The 23377-nt window shown below is 38.2% G+C and overlaps 1 protein-coding gene across 2 annotated transcripts; it reads left to right on the forward strand.

The window, feature by feature from the left end:
- Positions 1–503: 503 nt before the first annotated feature.
- On the forward strand, positions 504–21815 carry RNF182 (ring finger protein 182; the record flags this gene model as incomplete). 2 transcript variants are annotated; one of them, XM_082045602.1, is made up of 2 exons in its annotated part: positions 504–552; positions 20839–21815. In XM_082045602.1, the coding sequence occupies exon 2, from the start codon at positions 21078–21080 to the stop codon at positions 21813–21815; it is 738 nt and encodes a 245-aa protein (XP_081901728.1). In that variant the 5' UTR covers positions 504–552; positions 20839–21077. The 2 variants fall into 2 exon arrangements, with proteins under 2 accessions (XP_081901728.1, XP_081901729.1); XM_082045603.1 differs by lacking the exon at positions 504–552 and adding an exon at positions 15483–15539.
- Positions 21816–23377: the final 1562 nt, after the last annotated feature.

Genomic DNA, 23377 nt, shown 5'->3' on the forward strand with positions numbered 1-23377 from the left:
CCTTTCTGTTCCCTCTGTGGCAGACCTGAAGTTGTCATATCCTCCCTATCGGTCCCTGAGATAAGTCCTTGATGTTTGTGCTGTTAAGTTCAAGGTCGACATGTTGAATAATGCTTGGTAAGAAAATGGAAACAGAATAGATCTATCTAAAAAGACTGAAAGGGTGAACACCTTCTGACTCTATAGCTTATGTTACTCTTCATTGGCTATGAGGTGGCATTTTACACTTGAGAAGATAGCCATGGGTACCTGCTCATTTAAAGATCAGCTAACAATGAAAAATTTCATCTCTGGCCCTGTCTTCCAAAAATCAGGAATGAGTATCTATCCAGTAAGATAAATTTTTCCCTCTTTATACCATAAGTTTCTCTTATCCTGAAGTATTAATATCTTAATTGTAAAATACAATACCATGTCTCCCACAGGACAAAGAGAGAACAGAGAACATACCAATGATGAATCATCTGTTTTTGTTACCAAGTCATTCAGACACTTTGGTGGTGGATGGATGAATAAATCGAGCCCAGAGCAGAGCAGCTTGGCAGCTGGCAGGTAAGTCCCTGGAAGCTCACCAAAATGCTTTCTTGAGCATCACATCTCTATTTTACATGTTGTATTTTGCCAAATCATATCCTAGAATATAAACTATCCTCTTAATACAATAGGATCACACTTAAGCATACACCTAGTTTCAGTGGAGCTTAAGCATGTACAAATTTATACATGTGCTCAATTAGGGATCTGAAGAAGGATGCCTTCTTGAGTGGAAAAATAGAGAAATGGCTCTTACAAGGCTTAGAAAGGGAGGCAGAGTTGAAAATAATGGTATGCAGCTGATGTAAAAATGAAGTAGTAGTACTTCATTTCAATGGATCCCACAAAAATCCCAAATGAACTGAGTTTCCACTTATGTCAACTATCTCTTAAGCATAATTGAACTCAGTTATATCACTGCTTTGCCCATCTATGCCTTCCGACAAGCAAGCTAAAGCATTTTTAACCCTGGAATGGAGAAACATCAAGTGCAATGATGTCTCCCTGCTTTCCCCTTGTATATCTCCCAAGATAGCCTGTAGAGTAGAGTGCTGTGCTTATGGATCTGGCAACACATGCATCACACAACTTGTTTTTATGAAATTATTGTAACATAGCCAAAACATTTGTGCTGAAGTATGGATTTTCAGTGTCTTCATCAGAGCAAATATAAAGCTTCATTAATGCATGTTGGCATAGTCTTATTAAAATATGAATTATCATTGCCTTTGGGACAGGGAGGAGGGAGGCATGTCACAATAACATGTAGAAACTTTCTGGGGTTCTTTTTAATGCAGATTTTTACACAGATATGGCTATGAATAAGTTGAACAGCGTTCTGAACTTCGTTCCCTGTTAAAAATTAAGTCATCTTCCTGTTTTTCTGTTTCAGTAAAGTAAAATTATTCATACAAAGAAATGTCAGTAGTGCCAGTCTTGTAATTTGTTTTCGGTTTTAATAACATTAATATGATGCTTGACTCACCGTTTGTCATGTATACAGATAGCTCATATAGTGTGTGTGTGTGTGTATTTGAAATTCTGTAGGTCTCTTGAGACAGTAACAGCTTTTCTGTGGTTCTAGTCCACAGACATTTATATATGCTACCCTCTCAAGAGAGATATAATATTTTAAATTATGCAAATGTACACACATGCATATTTATACTTGCCAGATAGGCCAAGGGTGTAAGTTGACATCATTTCCACACATACATGTGTGGAAATTGCTTACACACTGGGCTGTAAGTTACTGTACAAACAAGTTCGTCCCTGTCACCTTTTGTTTGCCTGTTGCACAAGGAAGAGAAGCAATTTCACACAGTATGATCAGTAAAGAGCAGCTCTGGACACAATTCTATGCAGATGGCCAAAAAAAAAAGTGTCTAGCCGGTGACTGTAAAATAGTGATTTGTAACAAACAGTAATCCAATCCTGCTGCATATTTGTTGCCGCCTCCTTTTCACTGCTTCACTCTGAACCTCTTTCAATAGCAGCGTTGCGTCTTTACACTCAGTTTTGTCACACCTTGTTTTCATTTATGATCATGTCTGTGTGAGTACAGAAAAGGCAGCCTCATTGGAACACAGATAATTTTTTTTAAAAGGTGTTTCAAAGATCCTAGATGTTTTATTTTGGTGCTCACACACTAGCAATTTTAACCGAAGCACTGATAAAGAGCAAAAAGAAGCATGAAATAATGCTATGACAAATACTAACTCCTGGGAAACAACAAAAAAATATTCAGTGATCAGCACATGACTATTTGTATTGAAAAGTAAGGTTAATATCACCCCATTACTTCTGTCCCAGAGCTCTCTTGATCATGTTTGAAGGATTACGTTTGTCTTGGAACGCCTGGAGAATTGACAAGGGGCAGCTTCAAACGACATTTACTTTGATATTTATATATGCATAAAATTAAATTTCAAGTGTGTATGTGTGTGTTATACTAATGCACATAGCTAATGGATTACATTCATGATTTCTTGTTAAAACGTTAGCAATATCTTTGATGGACAAGATGCAACACAGCCTTTACTGTGTAGAATTTAGGGTCTAAACAGGCGGAAGTGCAGCAGGTAGGGTATATCAGAGAATTCCAGAGGAGAAGATTAATACTATTTGGCAGCAGCTTTTAGTAGAAATCAATCAGAATGGGTTGCTGGGGTTGGTGTGGGTTTCTGTTGGTTTTGTGTGTGTGGTTTTGGTGGGTTTTTTGTTGTGTTTGGGTTTGGTGTTTGTTTGTTTGCTTTTTTACAGTAGGAAAGATGGAAGATATGGCCCTTTGGGGAAGAAATATGAATTAGCAGTGGGATTTCTGGACTAGCATGTGGATGAGAATGAATGTCTATCCTGGCAGTATGCCTGTTAAAACACCTGATTTTTCACCAACAGTACTTATTGCAATGTTTAGATCAATTTTTCTAGACAATACACTGAAGGAGTGTGGAGCGTTCAGATAATAGGCGAAGTCTGAAAGACTTGTAGAAAAAAAAATCGAACTGAACTCATGTGTCCCAAGATCATATTGTTATGAGAGAAGAAACAAATCTTGGGAAAGCAATTTCATCAGCATTCATAGCAGTAAGCAGCAGCACAGTTCCTGCGAAACCTGCTCCAGAAATGACGTAATTTGTCCACCGTGACACAGTAGGCCACTCAGACTGGCACACAAATACTGAGCAGCTGCCCCACACAAATCCAATTTCGTATCTCTAGCAAAAGAAAGACTCTAGTCAGAGATATGAATGGTTATTCACCCATCTGCAGAAAGAAATGCAGTGTGCCAGGCAGCAAACAGCGAGCATCACACATCCACTGATGAAGAAAGTTATAATGGGAAAACCACGGAGAATTGTTTTGATAGGAAATGGGCAAAGATTGGGAGGTCTCTTTCATTAAGCCCACTGGTTCCAGTGAGGACAATGACAAAGCTCACTTGCCATCTGCAGCTCCGGATGTCTGTGAAACCTTTGGGTTTTTTCCCCGATTTTTCTTTCCTATAAGCAAAGAATGGCACTGTCACTGATGCACCAGAGATGGTCCTTGCTCTGCTTGAGGTCTGAGAGGAAGGGAACTGAGCGGTGTGATGTTCTCTGCCTCTCCACAGTGCCATCTGCCCTGGAAAGACTCAGGTTAAAAGTTGTGGCCATTGCATTCCAACGGCTGGATTTTAGGCTCTGGGATATGACAGGCAAGATATGCACAGGTCATCTGAGTTCTGGCGTTTCTCTTAGTTACATTTTGAACCAAAAAGGGACGTTGTTAAGAAACAGAAGAGTACAGAGACATATTTGATCCTCTGCCTAGACTGAGTGAATTAGCTAAATGGTGAATATCTTGCATTGTGCAACCATTATTGTTCATCATTGTGACAGGCCGGAAAGAGCAAACATAATAATTAATACAAGGCATTGTGATAATGGCATTGTGTCCCAGCTTTAAATTGTTTAAACTGAGCTTCTCTTTTATTGAGCAACTCCCTGATAATTCTGTTAAATCTGCAGTTTTGAATCAGCATTTAAAGTAGAGACGTGTTGTATGCTCTGGCTGAAGTGGGCTTAGAGGCGGATAGTGTCTGTGTTTGTATGTGTTACTCTTTCTCCGTCTATATGGCTTTAGAGTACTGATTGTAGAGCAGAGCTATGCCTGATTATTCTTCCTGAAATGTCAGGTAAAATTATCTAGCTAAATATTATTTTTTTACACATATACTACTTATAGAAAAAAAACATTAGCAATGTAATGTTCGGATAAATACTTTTCCTCTGCATTTTCAGAAATGCAGGGTTTTGTTCCAGTTGAGCAACTGCCACTAGCAACCTGATGTGCTTCCTTTTGTGAGGAGACAGTAGTGCTCATTTTCAATATGAAAATTGCAATTTCAGCTTTTATCCTGATTTATCATGTACCTCTGGATTTTCCCCAATATAGAGTAATGTATTTAGAAGCATGGAAGAGTAGTGTGTGAGGCAACACACTTCCTCCTCTGTAACTCTTCCCGGAAAATGCACTGTATGTTAGATCTGCATTTGAAAATCACAGCCATCGAAAAAGTAGTATATTACAAAGAAAATTATCTGAAAATGTGACCATTCATGTAAAAATATATACATATCAAGTTTACCTTCATTTGATAATGCAGTTCATGTGTGATTCAAACAAAAGTAATCAGTCTTGTTTGTGTTTCTTTTAATGTTCATTTGCAGCACTGTGAATGTGTAATGAATAGAAGCCCATGGATGAAGACAGGCATACAGAATTTGTGTTAGGTTCCTTTACTAAAACTGAGGGCATGCCCTTAATGGACAGCCTCACGTTAGAGGTAGAGAGGAGATTGCCACCTTCAGGGATGAATAGACCACAAGACATGACACATATGGCAACTCCATATAGGTAAGGGGTGAAATGTCATCTGCTAAACACACTCAGGGATAATTTAATAAATCTTATAGCAGTAACCAGCATTTCCTGACCTTCCACTGCTGCCTACGCCTTAATTCTCTCTTACTTTGATTCTTGTAACGTGTAACATCTAGCCTGTAACCTACTCTCTCCTAGCTGACTTGATGTTTCCATTGCTTCCCTTCACCTTATCTAAACCCCTTGTAGCTTTTTTGGCTGTTTTCTTAAACCATATAATTCTGCATCTTTGAAACTCCCCATAAATTGACCTTGTTTGTCGTCTCAAAATTGTTTTTATTGCATTCAAACCTTCTTCCCCTGTACAAATTTTCTGCTGTGTTCCCTAACATGCCATTAGAAACCATTTTTCCTAAATTTTCTTCGCTTGCACTTACCTCCCTTTGTCCACTCTATACATAAAACTCTTTCAGATTCATCACACCACTGCCCTTTCTTTTCTCTGATTCAAAGCTCTCTTCTGTCAGGATCTCAAGACTCTGACATAGCAGCCTTGTAAATTGTATTGTGTGCTCAGTTACATTCATGCAACATCAGTAACTCAATGGCTTTGCACAGGTATAAGCAAGAGTAAGGTTTACAGCGGAGTGTTTAGAAAAGAGAATGGGCATTTACTTTGAAGGTCTTTTTTAGTTTCATTTAGATCTAGTGCTTAGTGATGGTGTCACTGCAAGATGTCTTACAGTCTTTAAAGATAATTGGAATTCATAGTCCTTAGTTTCCTTTTCTGAGTAGCCAAGTTAAAATCTTACCAAGTGAAATGGTTGAGGATTGCTATTGGTGGTGAGTGGGATCCAAAGTTCTTCCAGAACCACTGGTGTAATAAGCCAGTGGTTCCACCTGGTATATTAACAGCATATGAGACACATCTGAGGCGGTAATGTCTCATTTGGACATGATACCAAGTCTGTGTGAGTGTATCAAATACTACATTCACACAATGTTTGATCCGTAAGTCCTTCAGACTTGATATCCTGCCAGTGGGGCTGCCACGATTTGTGTATTCATAAACACTGTCCTTGAGATCTTGTCTGCTCCTTTCTGCACAACCCAGGGTATTAAAAGAAGTTTATCTTTTTGGGTAGGAAGCAGTATCCTGCAGTTTTTATTAATTACTAGATGCTATTACAGAGCTTTCTGATGGTGTGCCCTGCTTGGATTTAGATATTATGAAGCACAGTTGTTTCCAAGATTTAATAATGTGGTAATTAAAATATATTTTTTTTTTCAATAACAGAGCATTACCAAATTAACAGTTATTTGTGTTAGTCTCCCAGGCAATTCAATCTGACTTTTGCTTTAGCAGGGATTACAGACTTAGGAACTGAATAAATGAGGCAATGACAAATTTTAGAAGCATCAAAAAAAAAAGTTTTTATTCTATGAAGCAAACTAAGAAAAGTTTGTGCTAGTGCATCATTCTATCAGCTCTCTCCCTGTTACCCTAATAAACAGGAATTTTGCCTGATAAAAGCCTTAGTTTGTCCTAAGAAAATATTTGCATCCAAGATTTAATTTCTGCTGTCATTTTCCAAGTTAATCCCAGAATACTGGGTGAATGAATTCCTCAAGTTAAGATTTTCTTGACACGTCTTTAGAACTACAGGTTGCCATAAGGAAAGCAACAGGAAGACGACTTTTTGTTCCCAACAAAGGAGTTTTTTAAGACACAAGTGGTGTGATTTGTTCACTTTATATTTGCAAATGTCACGTCTCATTTTGCTGAATCACTATTGATTTACACAAGAGGATCTAGTTTACAGTATCTTTGTCTAATGAATTATCAATATGCCCTATTGCCATGTTGCTAATCAAAAGGCTTATAACTACTCTGGCCTTGTACTCAAAGTCATAAGAATACTTTTCTTGCTGTACTGTACTATAAATTGCATCACTGAAAATACCATACAGAGCTTTTTATTTTATACAGTTAAGTGGGATTCTTGAAAGCTAGAGGTTTGGGTACAGACAGTGTGATATTCTAACACCATTGCAGTAGAAAGGCAAAACAAGGCAAAACTGCCATTAGGAATCACTGAAGTAAGTCAGAAATTGTGGTCTGAATCATTAGGTCAAAAGAATTTCACCAAGTGGTAGGCATGTTCTGTCACTTATTTCCTAGATCTCTCATTCAATCCAGTGGGGCTATGTAGGTAGCTTTCATTTATCTGAATACATGCACTACATTAGAAAGCAGATTTGTCCTCAGGAATCAATCTTAGATGTATATTTAGAATGTTTTGTTTGTTTAAAACCATAATTGTTAGCATTTTCAACTAATCTGTGATCTGGAAACTTCTGTTTGAGTTCCACACTTACAGTTTGGTCATTGGACTTGATCTTGTATGTAAAGTTGTGGTTGTTGCTGTGTGATGTGTAATTTGCTTTTTGCAGCCCTCATTTGGTCTGGTGAATCCACTTAAAATTCACTGAGCAGCTGCTTTTCACTCAGTCCACTTTTGTCTTATGATCCGTCCATACAGCAGTGTTCTGTGAAGGCCCTTCAGAAACACAGGAGCCTCTCGGGGTGTAGGGAAATCATGGAAGTAAAAGTTTCTCAAGTCTTCTACTGCAATTGTTGCTTCAAACACACAAGATATTAATGGGCATGACAGAATTTTAGAAGGCATCTGTATGGAGGAACACAGCCAGACATGATGTGGATAGCAACATCTGCATGAAGTTTTGCGTAAGTGGAGGTGAGAGTCTCCATTTTCTCTGGTTACTGATCCTCTGAGACACCCAGTTCAAACTGACACATATCTCAGTTCAGAAACTCTGAGAATGAAAGGTAAAACTTTTACTGTCTTCTAGGATATCTCCTATCACATTTCAAAATGCAGCCTTCTGTAGCTTAACACCGTACAGTGACTTGTTACAGATAGGCAAGATGTATTGGCACAAGTTGTAGACAAACCTCTGTGGATTAGTGGTGGCGTGGGAAATGGTGCATAAGTTTTGCTGAATCTCCTAAGAACCAGGTTAACGGTGCTCATGCAGAACTACATGCTATTACAGCTAAGTTGTTCCCGGTACCAGATCTGGCTCAGTTATGTCAACGCCATGCTGCAGCTTGAAGAGAATTTTGCACTTGGTGGTGCAAAATACATCCACCACAATTAATGGGAAATACCCTTCAGGGTGCACTTTATGAGACAGCCCTCCAGAAGCAGAGAAAGACAAACGTTAGCTCAGAAGTCCTCAAGGAATATTGTAACCGTTTGACTCTGGAGAAGACACTAGAATTGGATTTTGTTCCATTTCAGTGAGAACTCCTACTGTCAAGAAGGCAAGCTCCAGGAATAAAGTTATGTTTTAACTTGCTGTGAATTATGTGGTCTTTGTTTGCAGAGAAGTGGAAAAGTCATAGATTCATGGTGGGTGCTATGCTGCCTTTTGCACTGATTATTAGTGCAATACTTGTAACTTTATAAACCATGATTGAGTAGGCTAAAAAGCAGCAGAATGCCATACTGGTGCTTCAAGCATGGAGCTTTCCGTGGAAGAGTAATAGCATAAATAAAAACTAATGTTTATTAGCTTCTAAATAGATGCTACATTTCTATAGTTGTTGTTTTGTTTTGTTTTCCTAAATCTTCACTTCTTTGCACACTGTATGCACTCAGCACATTGGAAATGAAAACAGTGAAATATGTGTTATCCCTTACTGTTGAGTAGAAAGGTCACTCTTGCTAGTATCCCTTTTAGGAAAAGAGACTTGTGTAGTAGAGTATTCAAAAGCCTCCTATTCACTGGCTTAAGTAAAAGGACAGCAGAAGAGCCTCATTATTAAAATTATTTTAAAGAAACTGACATTTGAAACATCTGGTATTTTAAGATGCTCTTGGTTATGTTCGTTCTATTAAAAAAAATATTTCATTAGCAGAAAGCAAGAAATGTTTTTCATTTTCTGCTTTACTCCGTAAGCCTCAGCCAAGCTGCTCATTTGTGATACTGTATAGAAAACCTGATATCCTTGGGAATACTCACTGAAAAGCTGCTGTGTTGATGTTGGGATTTAAATTACATTAAGCAAAATCCAGAACTCATTAGTGTTCTATTTTCTAGTTTTCTAGCCTTGTCCTATATGTTGCAAAACACTTAAACTAAAATCCCCATTCATTATTACCAGTTAAGGAAATACTAATATCTGGTCTCAGTTATTAATTTACACTAAAGCAGGTAATCAGACAAGTGTAATGACTGTCTATGGACTAGATATTTTTAAAAACTTTTTAGAATTTGATTTTATGGTGGTTGTGCTTGGGGGGTTTTTTGATCTTGTTTGATTTCTGGATGTTGTTGTTGTTTTGGTTTTTGTTTTTTCATTGTTTTTGTTTGTTTGACTGTGTGGGGGATATTTCTTCCCCTTTCTTTCTAATTAGTTTAATATACAAGCTGTATTTCTGGGTACACCTTGATTACTTCCAAAATTTCTGAAGCAATGCCTTCCTTTCCTGGATTTTTTATTTTAAATATGCTCAACTAGCACACTTCAAACATTTTTGATTTAGTTTAACTTTTCAATGGTTATAGTTACAAATGACTTCAAAATGCTGTAGCTCTGCTCAAAGCAAAAACAATTTCATACCCTTCATTGAGTTTGTGAGACTTGACCAGTGTAAGTCTTTTGGATGATGGAAAATTTGGAAAGTCCAGGTTGTCCTTGCCCCAATGTAGAATTAGGCAATTCTTGCTGAAACACATTTTCCAACTGCTTTGCAGATTCAGATTGATCAGATTTAGACTTGATTGGCTTAGATGCCTTTATGGCATTATATTTCTGACAGAAACACATGTGACGGACATATACTGTATTTTTAACTGGATTTTGATACATGCTGTGGATAAATAGCCTGCTTGTTTCTGCTTCTCTTACCCAGTCTCAAGGGCACTCCCAGGCCTGAACATGCTTCCAGAAGTAGCACTAGACTCAGGGTAACCCATGGTGGCCGTTGTGCCTTCAGATATTCCCAGAGTATATCATATTTCAGCTCATTCTCCTCAGATTCCTGTCTACTTTACAGGTGATGTAGGATGGGATGATGTATAAATAGTAAACAGAGCCAATTTTTCTTTTGCTAGCTGGGGAAAATTTGACCTGAAGACTGAGGTCTGGTGAGGATCAGGCCCTCTAAACTAACTCTCAAGGAGACCATGAAATTAACAATGGAGGGAATTTATCTTGGTGTACTGATTTGACTGCAAATGAGTTAATTTTCTTTATGCAGTTAGAAAACTTTCTTTTTCATAGCTAGCACAGTCATTATTTGGACTTAGTTTGAGAACAAGAGATAACATCCCAGGACAGAACTAATGTTTTTAATTGCTCTGGTCTGAGAGCAAGGGATGTTGTGAGCTCTGCCCACAGGTGTGAGGCATTGAGGAAGGGGGGCATGGACAGGGCAGAGCTTGACTGACATCCAGACTGATCAGTAAGAGTATTCCATCCCATTAGTGTCATGCTTCGTATTTAAGGGGAGTTGGGATCTTCCGGTCTCTCTCCCTCTGGGGCGTTCTTGCTCTTGCTCTCTCTTGGGCATTTTCTCTCTCGTGCGTTCTTTCTTCGCTCTTTTTGTATGAGTTGGAGGAGTTTGATTCAGGACATTTAGTTTGGCCTTTTGCCATTTTGCAGAGGTCTTTGAGCCTTTCTGCCTTTTTCCCTTTTTTTCTTCCTTCGGGACTGGCTGTTTGGGACCACATGCTGCTTTCTGGGACTGTCTGCTTGGTGCAGACAGAGTTTGTGACGAATTACCTTGAGTATCATTTATTTCTATTTTATATATATATTTACTAGTAGCATATTAGTATTTTGTTATTTTATTAAACTGTGTTTATCTCAATCCAAGTTTCTCCCTTCCCTTTTGATTCTCTCTCCTATTGAGGGGGCAGGGAGGGGATGGGGCAAGTGAGCAGCTATCGGGGTTATATTGCTAGCTCGGGTTAAACCATGATACTTAGGAAAGCAATCACACCAAAGTGGTTCCTTACAGAGTGTAGTCTCTGTATTATTGTTATATATAGTCTCAGCCCATGGGGATTCTGTCCTTCACTTGAAATACTCCATCTAGTAGCACTAAAACTCTTTCACTGACAGTTCACAATGGGTAAAAAAAAATACAACATTTTACGGCTAAATAACATGTTAAAAGCAGAGCAATTAATATCAGTCTCCCTGAAGTTTAAGTCCTTAATAAGCATTAATTAAACAAATCCCACTAGTAGAGCACTCCAGCAATTCTGAGAGCAGCGGTGTAGAGCTTTATGGATCTATGACAGTCCCAGATTATTCACAGTGGTTACAAGGATACCTCGAGACTGATACTTAAAGCTGCTTTGGTTTAAGAGGATTCCTGTATTCCTTAATGGCAGAGAATAAAAGCTGTGCATATCATTTGACACAAATTAATTCATCTCCTTTCTTATGTTTTTTAAATATGTGCAATTTTATTTTGTGTGCCTGTGTCTCTAATGATGGGTGGGCATGCAGTAACTGTTCTCTGTAGTTTTGTAGTTTATTTTCCAGGCAGCAGCCACACAACTGTGAAGTCCTGCTAGGCAGAAGTAGAGTTGCTTTGATGCTGCTTCATTTTCAGTAGAAGCACTCAAATTTAAAAAAAAAAAAAAAAAAAAAATCACATTCTAACAGATAATTTTCTTCTGTATTTTCTTAAGACCATAGCAGTCATAGATTGTAATTTGCTTATAGTTAGTATAAAAACCTAACAAAAAGTTTTTCTTTCTCATCATTTGAGGGAACTTTCATTGCCAAAGAAAAATACTTGTGAAAGTTAGCGGAAAATAAGGCTATTTGGTGCAGGGTAGTAATAACAAGTGCTTAAAAAATATGCAGTTAAAAAGAAATTTGGTACACTTCTAAAATTATTTCCATTGTGTATAAATCAGGCCAAACTGACTTTTTCATGTAAATATTTTGTAAGAGGGTAACACATGTTACAAAGTACATGTCTCTTCATTGACACCTGTCTGTTAGGATCATTCAGTTCCCATGAATGCCATTGAAGACGTACAATGTAGCTTTACCACATGTCAACAAGCTCTATTAATATGACATTTTTCATAACATCTTCATAATTCTAGTCGTATATAATTATGTCAAATGATTAGGGAATATATGACAACTACTGCCATATTGCCAAAGTAAAAATAAATTTGATCCTAGCACTAGCTATTTTTAGATGTGTGCTTTTAGGTGAACTAAGTTAAATACTAAAATTACAGTTTAGCATCTCCAGGTTAAAGTTTGTTTCCTCAGACTCCTCTCTTTCCTTTCCTTTTCCAGCTGTTAGGAGTACTTGCAACATCAGACAGACTAGATTTTGTTTGCCAGTTTTTCAAAAAGCATATGCTGGTGGAAGACCAGGTCTGGAAAATTGTTTTTAAGTGGAAATCTGTATTAGATTTGGATTAGTTTTACATATAGTTTTTGAACATTCTGTGTGACTGAAGTAACTACCACTGTTCTTTACTGATTTCCTTTCTGCATGGGATAACGTGCAAATTCTGAGCAGCAGTTAAGGCAGAAAACCTTGTAACCAAATATATGCAAATGATATGTAAACTTCAGTATCAGTACTGCCCTGTATAATCCTCCACCCTTTTTATCTTCTGTTTGTACTTACCTAGTGACATAAAATAGACAATATAGTAAAATCTATATAGACAGTCATAGCCTCGAAAATATCTGAAACAGAATGAACCCAGTCAAACACACTTAAGTATTAGAGGAATTACTTTTAATGACAACAGAAAAAGAAAGAAGTACAGTTTCATTTGTAGTCTATTCTGGGATTATTTTCAGCTCCATTAGGACAAAACTAATGCAGCACTTACTTTCTATTTAAATTTTAATTTGAAGGTTAATTGGAACTTATTAAAATACTTTGAAATTATTCCCCTGTGTGAAGAGGAATTTCTTACTGAATGATGTCATCAAGTTTAATTTTCTGTAATTCTGTCCAGCCTGGTCCCTCCCAAATTAGAGAACACAGAAAAATATGTCCAAAGAAAAAGAATTCTATCATAGTTTGAGGATCTTACATTTTGTATATGTCACTTAAAAGTTACTTGCTTATTATTTGCTATATTTCTCAACTTATTACTTGCATTCAAACATACAGTAGCAAGCAAAACAATGAGGTAAACTTCTATGATGTTATCTTCATGTATTCTAAAACCTAATACAAAATCATATTGGCTTTCAAAAATACCTAGTTTAAAGATAAATGCTAGACATATCTGTAGGTCATATAGTTAAACATTTATGCCTATATTAAGAAATACTGCGAAGCTTCTTATTTATTTATCACTTTGTATCTTTTCAAGTCGTATTCTAGAATCAATGTCCTACAGTCTGTTTAGTTACCAGAAAAGCTTCTAAAGGTCACAAGCACTAAAGCTGAGAAACAGAACTCCACCTTATTTGAGAAAGCTGCCAAAACCCACCCCTGCTACCAAAGAGGATAATGTCTAACCTTTCCCCAAAATAATGGTAAGGTTATGAGTTCTGTTGTGAAATATGTTCATGTTGGAGTAGATAATTTCTTGGGTTTAGCGTCACAAAGGAAAACCCATTGGCAGTGAGAAAACAGTAGAAGAAAAAACACTACAACAGCCCCAGTAAGCAGGTTGTGAAACAACTGAAAATCATTTTAACAGGAATAAATTGTGTTTAAGTAGTGTATTTCTAAAATTAAATGCTACCATTTTAGAAACAAATTTCAAGCCATCTCATTTTATTTATCAATTTAGAGTAATTAATAGCCTCTTTAAATCCAGACAGCTATTAAGAGATCAGGTCCTTTGTCCTTTATTAGTTTTACTCTTAAAAACAGCTACAAAGCAACCCACAGCTGTAAATCACATTAAGTAGTCATTCAGCATATTCCTATATAAATAGCTCATGAATTATATATGAGGGAAAAATCCTTCTTAAGAAATATTGGAAGAGATTTTGCTTGTGTCTACAAGCCTAAATAATAAAACTTCTTTTTCGACATCGTAATCGATTTTAAGATTCATATCGATGCTGTAGTAGCCTCTAGCTAGAAAGAAAGTTGTTGAGGATAGTGAGGTTTCTATAAGGCATTCACTGTTTATTCAAGCCATTTTCCACTGCTACTGGACACATAATCTAAGTTATTGGAATAACAAAAAAGTATTGCAAATGATACTGTTAAGAGGAAATGAAGTCTGGTGATATTGAATACACACGTGCAAAGCATGTAGAAAGCACCCTAAAAGCCAGTGTCACAATAGTGAATAAAGAGAACCTTGTGTTAAATGAATTTATTCCTGCTTATTTACTGGGTGGGATGGCACATTAATATTACAAGACTTTTCATACTCAATGGTCAGAGACCCATGAACTCTGCTTCAAATATTAAAATCTACGATTTTCTGTATTTTTGTTGTACTGTTGTAGAGGATTGAAAGAGATCAGGCAATGGCTCTAAATATTGTAACAAAAACTTCTGATAAAAATACTTGTATTTGATATTAGTCTCTTGTGAAGCAGTCAATAATACACTAATTTTTGCTGTATAAGTTGCAGGGTTTCTCTTTCACACATATTTATTTGAGAAATAACCTCACTATCTACCCCATTGGAAACTATGTTTTTGTGAAAAGAGTTGAGGCACTTTTCACAGCGGTTTATACAACTGACCATAAGCCGAGCACGGATCAGTACACCACATTCTGTAACTCTTGTGCAAAATCTCGCATTGATTAGGGTTGACAGGGAAATGCCCATTGTTAAAACCCATCCAAGATGTGCAGAAATGTGGCATGAAACAGATTGAACATGTGATAGCTGCTGGCACTTTGAATGTAGTCTATTCAAATGTCAGATTAGTAAAGCAGTTTGGGTATTTTTTTTTCTTGTTTTTACATTGTGCTTAGCACAAGCTGGAAAAATCCAGAGCGATGGTCATTTCCTGCTGAGTCAGAAGGCAGCAAAGCTGCTGGAATGGGAGACAGGGGTTCACAGGAGATGGTCGCTTTCTGGTCTGTGCTGGAGAAGACACTGCAGTTTGTTTGGAAAAGTAGAAGTGATCAAAGAGCTTCTATGACATTTGTGAAGGAAAGTATTTCGATATGTTTTAAAAACTCTTCTTTCAAAGCACAGCTTATGTCTTTAGCTGCTTTGCTGTTGGTTTGGTTTTGGTTTGTTTGGTTGGGTTTTTTTTTGAGTGAATTGCTAACATTTGAGAATATGTGGTTGCTAGTGGAGGTAGCACTTTGGAGTGTTTAGTGCATAATATTGAAAGAGGCTTAACAGATATGTAAAGATAACTCTGGATTATTTTACAGAAATAATTTTAGTAAATGGGGTTTACCCAATATATTTTTCTAAACAGAAATTGTAACATATGGGTATTTTCATCCAAACCAGAGAAGTTGGACTGTTTCCTGTCTTTCAGAGAAGTCTCCCAGTTGTATTCCTGCCTCACTAATTTTATTTCCCTTTTTTCCACCAGTTTTTGCCTGTGTGGAGAATAGGCATTTCTTGTGTTTCCTGCAAGTGAACGTTTGTGAGGAGTTCTTTTTCTTGGAAAGTAAGTTTCTTTGTGGTTATTTATTTCTAATATTTTATCCCTTCTCTTAGTCCCTAAATACACTTGGCTTGCATTTAGAAAAAAAAACTTTGAAAATATTGTATGTTGGGTAGCTCCATGGATGATCTCTTACACAAGCTAATTACTGACCTCATGTGTTTGTTTTTGGTTATGTGAAATAACAAAAAATTTTCTTCACAGATAAAAAGTGTGAGAGATGAATAATAAAAGGTTGGTTTGATAAACTGGGCAAGGTTTATCTTTTATTAGGGAGAAGCACGAATTTCCCACTCACTTTGCCCTGTCAGCATGACTGAGCTCCAATACTGAGAGAGTTTCATCTACAACTAATTGCCTCTGGCCTCTCATAAGAACACTCTGTTTGCGCAGTGTTTGACAGATGGGCGTAGAGAGGGCCATCCCACGTTGCACAACCCGCTGACCTTTCTCTCTACCATGACTGGTAGGAAACTGATCAATGGACAGTGGCCTGTTCGGACTGCTGTAGTCCACTGTGCTCTGTCTGGCCATGCCCGTGGTCACACACAAGAACTTGCTGTTGTTTGTTCAGTCTGGTTCTGTGGGTGGCATCCTCTTGCTCTCAAGGGAGGGTGTTCCCCCTGTTTCTGGGAGTACCCTTCACCATTCAGCTGGAGCACTGTGGGGACTGCTGGCGATCTTCTGCCATCCAAAATATGCCTCTCTGTCTTCAGCTTCTCCCCTTTTCTAGTAAAAGGGTCAGGTGGAAGAGGCTGGAAGGTACAGGACAGGTGGCACCGGGAAGGGAAAGAGAGGGAGTTAGAGCTCCAGCAGCAGCAGGAAGGGGAACAAGAATGATGGGTTCACTCCTGCAGTGCTTAGACAGAACTCTTACAAAAAAAGACAAGTGCTTGTCAAAGTCTAACAGATGTGCTTGCTCTTGGCTAAACTGCAATGGATGCTGTTATCATGTTACCTGTCTAGTAGTTTATATTTTGTTTGGAAAGCTGCTATGCACTGCATAATAGCCACAGAAATGAAAAGTTCTGCGATTGGATTGCGTTGATCCCATCAGATAAGTTCTATGGAAGACAGAATAGCAGAAGGTGTCCAGGCTTTCTTGTAAAAAGGAATTTATATATTAAGTGAAATAATGAGTATCCAGGAGAGATGTTTAGCTACATAAGCACTGTAAGGCTGTTTTCTTATTCAGTTATGGACAAAACTTATCAAACCGACCATATAAAGTCAGTTCAGGATACTGAAGCACAGATTCATAGACTAATGCAGGTTGGAAGGAACCTTCAACAAGAGTCCAGTCCCCTTTGCTCAAAGCAGGACCAAATTCCAAGGTAGAGTGGCCTGACTAGGGTTGTATCCAGTCAAGTTTTCAGAATCTGTGAAGCTGGAGATTTCAATTCCACCTCTCGGCACTTGTTGCAGTGTTGAACGCCTTGTGATTTTTTTTTTTTTCCCCTAATACCTAATTGAAATTTCCCTAGTTGCGACTTGTTTCTGTTGGTATCAAACAAATGAGAGACCTCTATCTAAAAAGAGGTGGATAGTGGAAAACTGGATGTAAAGGAGTAGATTGAAGTCATGAAAAATAGTAGAATTAATAAAAATATATTCAGTGCTTTAAAAATAGACATGGGACCTCACTTTGATCTCAAGTCAAGAACAATTTTGTACTTGAAGTGAAAGAGGTTAGGCCCATCATAGGATTTGCACTCAGAAATTTTTACTTGATGCCCTTTGAATGTCAAGGTCAGAAAGAATGTGCAGATTGCATCCCAATATTTTTAGAAGTCCAAACATTATTGGAGTATTGGAGCATATAACAAGGACATACCTTCTCATGACATCATGAAAAAGTGGCTTAAAGAAGAGGACGAAATGCGGGCACAAAGACACAATCCCCTTTTTTCTGCGTAGTATTGTAGCTTCTCCTGCTTTTAAGAAGTACGTGAACTGCCACCTTTTTGGTGGGGGACCAGGATTCAGAGGGGTAGCAGTTAATCTATTCTCTATTTTAATTCCTTATTCAGCTTGCTTCCAGTAAACACCCACCTGGGAGATAAGCTCCAGACAAGCTAGAAAATCTTTGACATGGAGTAGAAGTTTTTTGAAGGAATAGCTGGTCATATTTCTTAAGAAGTGTCTAATTTTCTCAAGAAATAGTGGTAATTTGAAGTCAAATTTCTTCAAAATCCTCCATTTTCTTCTATTTTTTTATAGATCTCTGATCAGAGGACTTTTTACTATATGTGGTGTATATAGCAGAGCAGCATTAATTAAGCTCAAAAAGGTGTCAGTTCTCAGCAGAGAAAAAGCAGAAAAGTAGGTATTGAGAAAGATAAAAAAATTCCATAGGAAATCAGGAAAAAAAAAAAAAAGACAGAGGAAGCATCTAAAACCATCACAGAGCTGAGAAGGTAAAAAATGTGTGAATATCATTAATAGGAATTAGTGATTAAAATTTAATTTTCAGAGGAAAAGATGTACAAATGAAGAATAGTGGTAAGCAGTCATCACACTAGAATACATAAGGAGAAATTCAACATCTAAACTTAGCCAAAAAAAAACCAAAACAACCCCAAAACCAACAGTCAGTGATGTTTTCTTACTGATGGATATGTTTTGAAGAGAGTCTGTGAAGAGAGAAAGACGATTAACGTAGATCTTTCTTGTACAGGACAATAAGAAAAAAAAAGTTTGAAAATAATTTGTAGAATAGTCCATGACAAACTACAATAAGAGGGTCATTGTGTTCTGGAAATGAAGCTAATGGTCCCAGATACGCCTTGTATTGAGGCTAAATTTGGCCACTTAAAGGGGATGGAGTCAGGTGTATACTTTCAGTTTGAACACTGACTCAAGTAGAAGTGATCCATGTCTTAATAGAATTGGTTGGGAAGTGGTCTGTTTTTTGTGAAAACCTGGAAATATTCATTAGAAAGATAAACACTAAAATACAAAAATTTTCTAGTTGGGAGTTTTCAGAGAAATGACACAATTTTCCATGAGAAGCAGACACATTTTTCTGGAAGATTTTTGGTTAATCAAAAATCTAGTTTTATGTCATAGGACAACATTTGTTAGACTTAGCTGTGAAGCATGAACGTGTTAGTAATCCCAGTCACCTCAGGTACAGAAGATGAGTGATACTCAAGATGTAAAAGTTCAAAACCATCACTTGTTTTGTTTGGCTTCTTAACTTTTCAGGGGTGCTTTGCCTTCCTATAGGCTGGTATTTCATTTTTTAGGGTCATTTTGTGTTTTCTTCATCCTTCGGAAAGTTAGCATCTCATGACATTTATACAGGTCTAAAAGTCATCTAGAAGATGATAACAAGAGTCGTAGAAACTAATAAGGAAGCACACTGAGCAACGAAGGATAAAAGATAGGTTATAAAATCTGTAAAAGGTACTTTTTGTCTCTTATAAAATGTTTAGCTTGCACACTCTGAAAATTATGGATCAACCTTCTCGAGTTTGCTTTGCCTAATGGAACACACCGCAAATACACAGTACAAATAATAAAAACAACAGTAAAGCAGAGATGAAAACTTAAAGTACTAAAGAAATAAGTTGGAAGAGGCAGAAAATTGTTAAGAAAATTGAATGGGGTTGGGGGCTGTCTGTTATAAATCTGTACAGAAATACATTTTTTTTCTTCATTACGTTGTCATCTTTTCTTCATTATTGCATTGTTTGAAGTGTAACATTTTTGTTTTAAAATCCAGGAGGTGAGCTTTAAAAATTATGATACTAAGAGAAGCTACGTTGTGCAGAAAGTTGAGAGAGAATGGAACATAGTTGAAGCACAGCAGGAACAAGGGGCCCATGAAAGAGACTTTAGTGTATCTGATGGCTGGCAGGTGAAATATATTGACAGAAGGAGCACATTGCTTAAAAGAGAGCACTTTTTGCCTTGTTCTCAAAAAAGGGACAAAGATCTGAATGCTAGGAAAAGGGAAACATTTACCAAAACTAATAGTCAAGAAACAGGCTTATTGAAACAGGCCATTTTTTTAATGTATATTCCATGTGCCTGCCACTTATTGATCATACAGGAGGTAGCTGGACACATGTGCTGACCCCCATCATTTGACCATAGCAAGTTCCTTGCTACTCTAGCAGTGGGGGATGAGTTTGAAAGCCTGCAAAATTCAGCGCCACCCCCATCTTTGTGAGCAAGCATATGCCTGAATTTGGGAAAAGTTTATATCCTTTGGCAGATAGAGCTGGTTTGTAAATGCCAGTAGTTATTGCTCCCCTAGGAACCTAGTCCTGATTAATGTTCATTTATAATATGTAGACTGTTTCCTGAAGTCGTGAAAATTCATGGTTACAAAATATGACAAAACGTGTTTTTAAGGGAGGCTGATGGGTCTGGTGGTAAAAGCGCTGCACAGCAGGGGAGTGCAGCAGCACAGGCGTGCCACGGGCCTCCCCCAGCTGAGGTGTGAAACAGCTGTCACCACCATGAAACACCTGAAAGCCAGTGCATCTGGAAAATGCCCTGGAGAGCCAAGTTACCCTTCACCCTGTCATCCACACATTAAAGGAGGCTTTTGCTGCAAGCTAAAGAACCCTTGTTTTCGGTATCTGTGAAATGAGAAATCAGAGAAATGAGCTGTTCCACAAGCAGCAAAATTAATGAAACCTGATCTTTTCCCAGTTTGACCTAGGGACCCACACACCTCCTTACAATACAATACCCACTCCACCCCCAAAAACTCTATTTCCCCAGAGCATCACCAGCTGCCTCCTGTGTTGCCCTCTTCTCTAGCTGAGCAGCAGGCAGCATTCTGCCTGTTGGCAGCAGGGTCTGGATGTGTGCTGGCTGACCATTGCCCTCCAGGATAAATGGCAGTTATTATAAATACCCCTCCCTCTCCTCTACCCAACTGCCAGCGTTCACTACCTTTTAAGAAACTTAATTATCTGCAGTACTACTGCCCCTCTGCTGATTTGTTTGGAACCGGACAGCAGGTTCAAAAGTTACTTAGAAAGACAAAACACTCTGGAGATCAAGTCTCATTTCCTTAGGAAACCAGGATTTAAACAAATGGTCACAGATCTGTGAATAGAGTGCAGCTTCTGCTGAGAACTACATGGGCTGAGCCAGTCAAAGGCACAAGCCTAAAACAAATGTGTGCAGCATGATACAGCAGTCATGCTGATAAAACTTAGTATAGGCCCTATGCACCACAGAAAATAAGAACCTCAGAGGTATTTTTAGTAAAGGAAGATAAGCTTGTAAAAAGTGAAACTTGCAGTTTTTACCTGCTAAAGCTTTTTCTTTTCTTCCACAGAAATTCCAAGTCATCTTTTTCAGATGGGTGCCTGGCTCAGAGTAAAGGACACACAGTGCACGATCCCTAGCAGAAGCTGAAAATGGATGATGGTTACTGATGCTTTTCGACCACATCATCTCCTCTTTTCCTGTTTTAGATGAGTGATACGGTAACCAGGAAATAGTTCTAAAATAAGCCTGAGTGACCTCTTCGTCCACTCCCTCCTCTTTCCACAAGTCTGAAACATACCAGAAGAAATGACCAGTCAACTGCCAGAGGAGTCTGTGGAGACCCAGAGCTCAGATGAGCTTGAGTGCAAGATCTGTTACAACCGCTATAACCTGCGACAGAGAAAACCAAAAGTGCTGGAGTGTTGTCACAGAGTATGTGCCAAATGCCTTTGCAAAATCATAGACTTTGGTGATTCCCCGCAAGGAGTCATCGTATGCCCATTTTGCAGGTTCGAAACATGTCTGCCAGACGATGAGGTTAGTAGTCTTCCTGATGACAACAACATCCTTCTGAATTTAGCTTGTGGGGGAAAGGGAAAGAAGTGCCTACCAGACAACCCAACAGAACTGCTGCTGACTCCCAAAAGGTTGGCGTCTCTGGTCAGCCCTTCTCACACCTCTTCTAATTGCCTGGTTATAACAATCATGGAAGTACAAAGAGAAAGTCCCCAGACTCTGAACTCAACCCCTGTGGTGGAATTTTACAGGCCTACAAGTTTTGACTCTGTTGCAACTGTGTCCCACAACTGGACAGTGTGGAACTGCACATCTTTGCTCTTCCAGACCTCAATTCGGGTGCTAGTGTGGTTGCTAGGGCTGCTGTACTTCAGTTCCTTGCCTTTAGGGATTTATTTACTAGTATCTAAGAAAGTCACCCTTGGGGTTGTCTTTGTAAGCCTTGTTCCTTCGAGCCTTGTTATTCTCATGGTTTATGGCTTTTGCCAGTGTGTTTGCCATGAAGTTCTAGACTGCATGTCATCTTGATAACAAATACAGTAAAATAAGATGTATTGCCACATGTGTAGCATAGTTGATTTGTCCTGTCTTTGTATTCTTATTTATTATTATTGCTGTCCATTCCACTAAATGGAAGCAGTGGCCCTAGATATATGGCCCTTTTATTTTTATTTGGCTTCATTTTTTTTTTCCTCCTTTTCTAAGCTAAATAACAGAAATAAAATTTATCTGCTGATTTTTAAAGGCCGGGTTGCAGAAAGAGGTAAAGCAAAATTGCCAAACTTGGTGCCAGCTGCTGCCATTATTCATATGAGTAGCCCTTTGCTTTCTATTGGCTTGATCATGTGAGTCAAGGCTGCAGACCCACCCGAGAATAAATTAGTATAACAGGCACATGTCAGGTCAAAGTATAGCATCTCTTCATCCACAGCATCTCATGTTTTGGAATATCTGTTTTTTATCATTTATAGCAAATGAAATCACCTTGCTGGTTAATATTGCAAGAATACAAGCTATCATTGCTTTTCCAGTTCTTGTTATAGCAAAAATATTTGCGGGAGGTCAATGGGCACAGATTTTTTGCATTCTGTGACATGGGGAACCATTTTTTTTTCCCATGCTAAAAACATGTCTCCAAAACATTTTCCCTAAGCAGAAGCCCACTTGTCATATAGTTGCAACTCCCTCTGAGATATTCCTGCTAATGAATACTCCCAGGGACCCAGCCACACCTTTGCTCTTCTCTAGATGCACATATTCCAGTGTGCATGCACCTGGGGCTTCCCTTCAAGGGTTCAGAGCTCTGCAGACTTCCTTAGCTATGTTCTTTTATGCTTGCACTCCCTCCCAGCATCTCCACCACCACACCATGTTTCCAACCCGTTGGTCCTCCTATCAAATTTCCTGACCAACTTTATGCACATCTACTCTATGGTGGCTACACTGCAGAATTTGGCTTATGTGACTTTAGCTATCAAGACCGATTTTTATTCCCGACTATTAGGAATCAGACCTTCAATGACTAATACAAATTTCAGAAAAATCCCGAAATGGTTAACTGTTGGGTTTGTTTTTTTGTTGTTGGTTTGTTTTCTGGGTTTACAGAATGAGTTCTGTTAGGAGGTACTAGGACTTTGAGGTTTCTGTTTAATGCTAGTCCTTCAAAATGTTTGATACCTTGAATTCTCTCTGTCACCATTGTGAGTTGATGGCACTCTAGATGTGGCAATTAGCATGTCTTGATTAGTTGAGTTCGGAGGAATTACTGATGATTTACCTTTCTACAAATAGAATCAGGCCCTGTAAGGCTTGCTTGTATGTTGCATGGTTTAGGCTACTTTTTGACCTGGAAGAGCACAAAAATAAGAAATATTTAATGTTTCTCTGTGTGACTAGGTCTAGTTAATGCCACAGCTGCAAATTCGTTTTCCTGCACACAGCAGAGTAAAAACTGAGAAGGAGCAGTTGAGCAGTGCAACCGTAGTTTCTGGATCAGGCACAAGATTTAGTAATTTAAAGGCAGCGTAAGAGGGAGAGGGGTTTGTTGCATGAAGACTGAATGTGTGGCCTAACAATAAATTCTCAGAGCA

This window comes from Streptopelia decaocto, assembly GCF_964273445.1.
Source record: "Streptopelia decaocto genome assembly, chromosome: 2".
Lineage (NCBI taxonomy): Eukaryota > Metazoa > Chordata > Aves > Columbiformes > Columbidae > Streptopelia > Streptopelia decaocto.